The following is an 8,250-nucleotide window of genomic DNA, read 5'->3' on the forward strand; positions in this document are numbered from 1 at the left end:
TAACACTGGCACTAGAACAAAAGCTTTGGCGAAAGCTGCGCTGGCAGCTCGTCCATATGATCGTCACTCTCAATTTAGTTTATAAACAACGCTCGCCGGCTGCAGTTGGAAACGGAGAGCGCGTAATCGGCGATATCAATTCGTAGGACATAGGACCGCCGTCAGCATATGTAATTGCTTATCACAGTCTGACTGTCCGAAATCGCTCCAGCGACAACAGATCCCCCAACAACTCGTGCCACCCCCCGCAAATTGCCGGCTTACGTAAGCCAATTGTATTCGTTTTAGCTGAGAGAACATCAATCAAAATACAAATAACAAAAAAACATGCGGCTATTGGCCAGACACGCGATTCGATTGCTGGGTCAGGAGAATAGCGCGGGCGAGGTGGCTTCACTTTCGAGAGGAGCAATCCGGCTGAAGGCCACAACCGGTTACCTCAATCTGGCCACGGCAAGTGTTCAGCCATTGGAGCCGGAGAAACAGGTGCTGAGAAAGGTGAGTACTCCATTTGGTGGGCACAAAGTTTCCGTATCGATTTCGCTAATCGAAAATTTAACCAGAATTCGCCACTCACGGACTCCTTTGGCCGGCATCACACCTATTTGAGAATTTCTCTAACCGAACGCTGCAATCTGCGATGTAAGTAAACCAACCACCTATGTTTTCGACCCTTATCAGTTTGCCCTGTTATTGTTTTACCTATTTGATAATACTCGCAGTGAAGTGGATCCCAGCCTTGATTGAATAATGTGGCGAAATTCGTGTCTTACACACGCACAACTGCGGTCAACATAATAGTTATGGAGTCCAACCATATCAGCCAATTGTTGACAAATTAGAGCAGATGGTCTAATTTCATTTGTAGCTGCTATTATAATCAGATAATTTTGGCGACATTAACAACGTTTCTGATTTCGATTACTGATAGATAGCAAACCCCCCATTGATATTAGATAATTTAATGTTCTTAACTTGAATTCGAGAAACTTCCATGATACTCTTCAGTTAACTTTTATTAAATTCCAATTGGAAAATTCTATTATAACTATAATGTGGTCATATTTTCAGGCGACTACTGCATGCCCGCTGAAGGCGTTCCGCTACAGCCGAAAAACAAACTCCTGACCACCGAGGAAATCCTTCGTCTAGCTCGAATTTTCGTGGAGCAGGGAGTGCGAAAGATCCGCTTGACCGGCGGAGAGCCAACTGTGCGCAGGGATATCGTAGAGATAGTGGCACAAATGAAAGCACTACCCGAACTGGAGCAAATCGGAATTACCACCAATGGCCTGGTGCTGACACGCCTGCTGTTGCCGCTCCAGAGAGCTGGACTAGATAACCTGAACATCAGTCTGGATACGCTGAAAAGGGATCGCTTTGAGAAGATCACCAGGCGAAAAGGATGGGAGCGGGTGATAGCCGGCATTGATTTAGCTGTCCAATTGGGCTATCGCCCCAAGGTGAACTGCGTCCTTATGCGGGATTTCAACGAGGATGAAATCTGTGATTTTGTTGAGTTCACCAGGAATCGTCCGGTAGATGTGCGGTTCATAGAGTACATGCCATTCTCCGGAAACAAGTGGCATACAGAGAGGCTCATTTCGTATAAAGATACCCTGCAAATCATTCGACAAAGGTGGCCAGACTTCAAGGCCCTTCCCAATGGACCTAATGACACTTCTAAAGCCTATGCAGTTCCGGGATTTAAGGGTCAGGTCGGTTTCATCACCTCCATGACGGAACACTTTTGTGGTACCTGCAATAGATTGCGACTCACTGCGGATGGAAACATAAAGGTGTGCTTGTTTGGCAACAAAGAGTTCTCGTTGAGAGATGCCATGCGAGATGAGAGTGTTAGCGAGGAACAGTTGGTGGATCTCATTGGAGCAGCCGTCCAGCGTAAGAAGAAACAGCATGCAGGTGAGTTTCGATTCCGAATGAAACGTAGAAAGTCTTCAGAACTTGGTACTCCTTCGCAGGCATGCTGAACCTGTCGCAGATGGAGAACCGGCCCATGATACTCATTGGCGGCTAGTAGACACACCACACTCTCTCCCCTCTCCCGTTGCAGATGCTGCGCCAAGACTCCATCATCATCTTCATCCTTATTCGTATCACCACGCATATCATACTTCAAGGCTGCAGCTTCAGGCCCGAAATTACAGCCAACTCACCCATGTCGATGGCCAGGGCAAGGCCCAAATGGTGGATGTGGGCGCAAAACCTTCGACCACAAGATTAGCTCGTGCAGAGGCCACCGTTCAGGTGGGTGAGAAACTTACCCAACTTATAGCCGACAATCAAGTGGCCAAGGGAGATGTTCTAACCGTAGCCCAAATTGCTGGCATAATGGGCGCTAAGCGAACCGCCGAACTGATACCCCTGTGTCACAACATCAGCTTGTCCTCCGTGAAAGTGCAGGCCACTCTTCTGAAAACCGAACAATCTGTGCGGCTGGAGGCAACCGTTCGCTGCTCGGGCCAAACTGGAGTCGAGATGGAGGCACTAACTGCAGTTTCAGTGGCCGCTTTAACTGTGTACGACATGTGCAAGGCTGTTTCTCACGATATCTGCATCACAAATGTCCGCCTGCTAAGCAAATCCGGCGGAAAAAGGGACTTCCAGAGGGAGGAGCCGCAAAATGGGATAGTTACAGAAGTCGAATAAGTCGAATACCCGACTAACCGGATTAACCACGATACGGGGAATGGAAAATAAACTACTGCTTACTTGATTTAGCCACAAATATTAAATTAAAAGACTTATGAAGCAAGAATACATAAGTGTAAAAATGTAGATGAAATCACTTCCTTATAGGAAACTAATTTGACTAACATACCAATAAAATGTTTCAGAACAAATGGCATAAAAGGGATAAATAATCATATAGTTTATATAGTTTTTGTTTCCAGTCGGTGGATAGAGGTCCATCCATTTTCAGATCTTGAATGAATCACAAGACACATGACTAATTTCAATCGGAAGTTTAAGGTATCTTTAATTCGTGGCCAGAGTGGGTTAAGTTTAAATGAGGGGAATTGATGGATAGTGTTGGTGTGAAGGTGCGATTGGAGGCGTTTCGCGAACTGCGCCTTACAGCTAGAAGTACATACAACATTAGAAGTGTTCAATAAACGCGGATTATCGCTCGCAAATCCTGGCAGAGTTCCCTCTCAACATAGACACAATAAATACGGTGTGGTGAGGTAATCAATCGCTCTCAGTTGAACACCAGGACATTACGGTTCTCCGCCTTGTCCTCCGCATCGTCGCCCTTGGCTCCTTCGGCAACCAAGTGTTCGCCGCGAATCTTGATATTGTGCTCCTCCTTGAACTTGTTCAGCTCACTGCCCTTTTTGCTCAGGTCATTGGTGACCATTTGGATGGTCTTGGCGATGAAATCCTTGTTCTCCACCAGCTGTGGCAGCACCTCCTTCACGGTCCTTTCGCACAGCACACCACCAATTTGACGAAAGCATTTCCGTTCGGGATCCGCCGCCTCCAGAGTTTCTATCACAGTTCTAGGGAGGATAAGGAGTTATGTCATTGTGTCTGCAGGGATTCTCCCACTTGCCCAAAATCACAAACAGACGTGTCATCCATCTTTGGGCCCCCGGTGACTCACTTGTGTTCCCTCAAATCCATTTCGAGCGTATTTAAACTGTTGACCAAATTGCGCTGCTCATTGCGCAGCTGTTGGAACTGGGCCACAATGGCCTCCTGGCTGAGTGCCGGCTTCGCCGATTCGGTGCTCATTGCAATGTTCGCTATCCAAAAGGACCCCTTCGAAATCTAGACCGGGATAATCGCTTCAAATTGGCGATAATCTGCGATTTTCTTTCAAAATACGAGACCGAACACGAGGACTATGCGATAAACGTCCTAACAAATCCCAAGCGCGTCAAGGCAGTAAGACCGTAAATGTATTGTGGAAAAATGGTGTAACGGTAAAAGAAAATATAGCACAACTTCAGTTACTTAAACATAAGTTAATGTAATAATTTATAAATTAATAGTAATTCTATATAAGAATTTCAATTTTATTCTTACTTATAATCAGATTATAATAACTTCAAGCTTTATATAACTTCAAACCCACCTGCTATCAAAAGTCACGGTCATTTCAATGGTAATTACTGAATAATTTATAAATTTTAAAACTAAGTTGGATACTCTCTTATTTAAGATTTTAAATACAAAATTTTAATATCATAAAGACAATGAAATTCGTCACTAAGTAGACGACATACATATGTTGCTTACGTTTCGCGGTGAATGTCATATTTGAATACACGTGCGAGTTGTTTCTAACGCCGTTTATTTTATTTAATGATTTTTATCTAATATATAGCTTTAGAAAATATAAAATCATGCCGGCAGCAGTGGCCACAGGTGTGCAATTCGGTGGACCGCCCAAAAACAAGAAAATCGTGTTCGACGACTCCGGCGAGGCGGTAGTTAAACAAAACAAAAAGGAGCACCCACAAAGGCCAAAATTTGAAGGGAAGGAACAGGTGAAAAAGCCGCAGAAAATTAAGTTTGGAGAGGATGGAAAAGCGAAAGGTGCTAAGTCCTTTAATAAGAACCACCAAAAGCCGGATTTTGCCAACAAACCACAGAGAATAAAGTTCGGCGATGATGGAGAACAAGTAGCTTCCAAGTCGTTCAACCAAAATCATAAAAATGGACCAAAACCACAGAAAATCAAATTTGGAGAGGATAGAGAAGCAGTGCATCAAAAACCTTTCAACAAAAACAACCATAAACATAATGGTCAAAAGTCGGACTTCGCCAATAAACCTCAGAAAATCAAGTTCACTGATGATGGAGAAGATGAAGTAACTGCGAATTCTTCCAACACAAAGACGGAACCGACCAAGAAGTCCCAAAAAATCAAGTTTGGAGATGACGGAGAGTCCAAGGAGAACTTTAAAAAGCCCCAACGAATCAAGTTTGATGAGGATGGAGCTGGAAAAAATGTATCCGACAGCGATGGAGACAGTGATGAGGAACTGGGGGACTCCATTTCCAAAAAGCACAACAAATATCAGTCAAAAATAGATGAAGACGAGGAGTCCCAAAAGAAGTGGTATCATGTGGTATGTTGAAACTAAACTGAAATCGTGGAAATAAATCATTTATAGTTATCACTATCGTATCTTAGCATCCCGACTATCCGTCCACCGATGAGGTGCTGGACATGAAGGAGAACGATCAGCTGGAGCTGTACAATCTCTGCAAGAATTCCTTCGAAGCGGAGAAGATAACTTTTAATAAACGTAAGACTTTCTCGACTCGGAAATTGGAACCCCTACTAATGTTTTTATCTCATCTTTAGGTAATCCCTCGGATGCTCGCTGGTTGCAAACCGCTCTGCACAAGGGTACTGCAAAGGATCGGGCCAATGCGGGCGCCCTTCTGGTGACGAGCAATCCACTGGGCAATTTGGAAGCATTGAGCACTTTAATTGGCTTCTGCAAGATCTCCAACAAGGCCAGCAATGATGTGATTGCAGTGCTCACGGATTTGTGGCAGGAGGTGCTGCTCCCGCCAAACAGAAAACTCCTGGCGGTGCACACACGTGGTGCTGATTGGAAAAAGCTGAAAAAGGATGAGAATTTGCGCAACGAACAGAAGCGCCGCATTTACGCGTACTGGCATTTTGAGAGCGAATTAAAGGATCAGTACCACGAGTTCTTGAAGAACGTTATGCAGGGCCTGCAGACTGGACAGGAACACAATAAGAACTCCTCTATTGTGTCAGCAGCCAGGCTGTTGGCCTATGCTCCCGAAAAGGAGCAGCTGCTGCTAACCATGCTGGTAAACAAACTGGGCGATCCCATCGCCAAGATTGCCTCCAAGGCGTTGCATCACCTCAGCGAGGTGGCCCAGAAACATCCGAACATGTGCGGTGTTATTGTTGCCGAAGCGGAGAAGCTACTTTTCCGTAACAATATTTCCGAGCGAGCGCAGCACTTTGCACTGTGCTTCCTCTCCAGCATCGCACCCTCTGGCCGGCCCGAAGTCTGCACCAAGTTGGTCAATATATGCTTTGCCCTCTTCAAGGTTCTCGTGCAGAAGGGAGCCGTAAATAATAGGACCATGCAGGCCATCCTTCGATGCTTGCAAAAAGCTATCGTGGAGGCTAAGCCGGCAAAGGATAGCAATGGGGAATTACTCACCAAGGAAATGCAGGACACCATCTACCGATTGGTCCACTTGGCTGACATTAGGGTCGCTGTACAGACTCTCGGCCTGCTGCTGCAATTGGTTGCAGTAAAAACTGAGAAATCGGATCGGTTTTATAATGCTTTATATGTAAAGCTGCTGGATCTGAACCTAATTAATGTGGGTAGCAAAACGGCGGCTCATCTACTGCATATTGTACATCGTGCCATCCACATCGACAACCATGTGGCCAGGGCCCAGGCATTCGTGAAGCGTCTGCTGCAGTTGACCCTATACGCTCCACCGCACATTGCAGCTGGTTGTTTAATCGTCATCCACAAGTTGCTGCGCATGCGCCGTGAGCTAATTGGCGGCACTGGAGCTTCTGAGGAAGTGGAGGAAGGTTCCAAAGTTGTTCTACCAATCAGTGCGGATCTGGACAAGTTCGGTAGCGACGATGAGGAGGTCTACGAGGATGTTAAAGATGAGGCGGATGATACTAAGGACTCCAATCCATTGGAGGAGAAGGCAGACAATGATGTTAAGTCAAGTGCATCATCCTGGCATCATGCCCGTGTGGCTGCCACAGAGGCCAAGGTGCGGGATATTGATTCCTGCAAGTACGATCCGTACCATCGAGTGCCCGCTTTTGCAGGAGCTGCATATGCACTCCGCCATGAACTGTTGTTGCTGCGGCAACACTACCATCCCACCGTTCAGGTCTTCGCCGAACAGATTCTTCAGCGTGAGTATTCCATTAGGTTTCTATTCATAGCCTTTTATAAACCCTTTCGATTTTTTTAGAATCACGCATTGATTACTATGGTGATCCGCTCAGAGATTTCGGATTGCCCCACTTTTTGGAACGTTTCGCCTTTAAGAATCCGAAAAAGCTGGAAGCTTCACAAGCAGCGGAAAATGCTACCGTGGCACACAAGCGATACATGGCTCACGGAGCGCGAGGAAGACCAGTGAAATCGCTGACCAAGGCCAACTGTACCGAGGACGAGATGTTCATCTTCAACTTCTTGGAGCATAAACGTAGACAGGCGGAAATTGTGGCGCAGAACAAAAAGCAAAAGGAGATCAAGAAGGACGCCGCAGAAGAGGGAGATGATGGCGAGGCTGGAGAGGAATACCTGAAGGAGGGCGAAGTAGATGACGATGAGTTCGAGGCCTATTTGGATGGATATTTCGGCAAGAAGTTCAAGGAAGGTGTCGACGAAGAGCAGGATGAAGAGGAGCTGAACTTCCTGCAGGAGCTGGGTGGCGAGATAAAGAAGGATAAGTCCAAGGATAAGAAAAAGAAGAAGCAGTCCGACAAGGCGGAAGATGAAATGGACGATATTGATGACGACTGGGGTGATGACGACTTGGCAGAAGATGAAGATGATGAAATTGAGGGCGAAGATCAGTCCGATGATGAAACGGGCTCGATTGATTTGCAGCCACTTGATGACGACGACGATGATGATGATGATGATGACGATGAGGGCTCGATTTCAGAAGGCGGCCCTGGCGACAGTGATTCAAGCGATGCTCCTGAGAGTCCAGACGAAGAGGATGACGACGACGAAGATGCACCACCGAGATCCAAAAAATCCCGCAAAGACTCCACCGACATGGTGGGAGGACGAAGCTTTGCCAAAACACTCAAACAGAGTCACGGTAAGATATCGATTTAGAATTCAACGGTAGTCATGAGGTTATTAATGTATGTACTTTTTCAACATCCTTAGATATGTCCTCTCTGTTTGCTGCCGCCGATGACTTCTCTTCGCTGCTGGAGGAGACGGCCAAGGTAAAGGGTCAGGGAACCAGCAATGCCGTCTTTAACAAGGACAAGTCCTCCGACAAACAATTGAAATGGGAAGAAAACCGACGATCGAACTCCAAATCCTACAAGGGCAAGAAGTTCGCCGGCAAACCAGCGGCCAAAGGCGGTAGACCACAGAAAGCGGGCAAGAAACGAAAACACTAAACTAAACTCGATTATCAAACTCTACTCCATTTAAGTGGTTGTAAAGTTGTAAATATCTAAACGAAAGATTAAAACCAATTTCTATTAAAGTTAGTGGA

At 46.0% G+C, this 8,250-nt stretch overlaps 3 protein-coding genes across 5 annotated transcripts; 2 read left to right on the forward strand and 1 right to left on the reverse strand.

The window, feature by feature from the left end:
- The first annotated feature begins 38 nt into the window (after positions 1-38).
- On the forward strand, positions 39-2,861 carry Mocs1 (Molybdenum cofactor synthesis 1). 2 transcript variants are annotated; one of them, NM_176316.2, is made up of 4 exons: positions 39-498; positions 564-642; positions 1,072-1,923; positions 2,075-2,861. In NM_176316.2, the coding sequence occupies exons 1-4, from the start codon at positions 328-330 to the stop codon at positions 2,668-2,670; spliced, it is 1,698 nt and encodes a 565-aa protein (NP_788494.1). In that variant the 5' UTR covers positions 39-327; the 3' UTR covers positions 2,671-2,861. The 2 variants fall into 2 exon arrangements, with proteins under 2 accessions (NP_788494.1, NP_788495.1); NM_176317.2 differs by having other exon boundaries at positions 77-498; positions 1,983-2,861.
- Pfdn2 (Prefoldin 2) lies at positions 2,805-3,901 on the reverse strand. 2 transcript variants are annotated; one of them, NM_001274767.1, is made up of 2 exons: positions 3,629-3,901; positions 2,805-3,524 (listed from the first exon to the last, which is right to left on the reverse strand). In NM_001274767.1, the coding sequence occupies exons 1-2, from the start codon at positions 3,757-3,759 to the stop codon at positions 3,224-3,226; spliced, it is 432 nt and encodes a 143-aa protein (NP_001261696.1). In that variant the 5' UTR covers positions 3,760-3,901; the 3' UTR covers positions 2,805-3,223. The 2 variants fall into 2 exon arrangements, with proteins under 2 accessions (NP_001261696.1, NP_729659.1); NM_168438.2 differs by having other exon boundaries at positions 2,979-3,524.
- A 380-nt stretch (positions 3,902-4,281) lies between these two features.
- Positions 4,282-8,249, forward strand: Noc1 (Nucleolar complex protein 1). Its single transcript, NM_140174.5, has 5 exons — positions 4,282-5,102; positions 5,168-5,282; positions 5,342-6,916; positions 6,976-7,839; positions 7,911-8,249. The coding sequence occupies exons 1-5, from the start codon at positions 4,374-4,376 to the stop codon at positions 8,150-8,152; spliced, it is 3,525 nt and encodes a 1,174-aa protein (NP_648431.3). The 5' UTR covers positions 4,282-4,373; the 3' UTR covers positions 8,153-8,249.
- The last annotated feature ends 1 nt before the right edge of the window (position 8,250 follows it).

This window comes from Drosophila melanogaster, chromosome 3L (assembly GCF_000001215.4).
Source record: "Drosophila melanogaster chromosome 3L".
NCBI lineage: Eukaryota > Metazoa > Arthropoda > Insecta > Diptera > Drosophilidae > Drosophila > Drosophila melanogaster.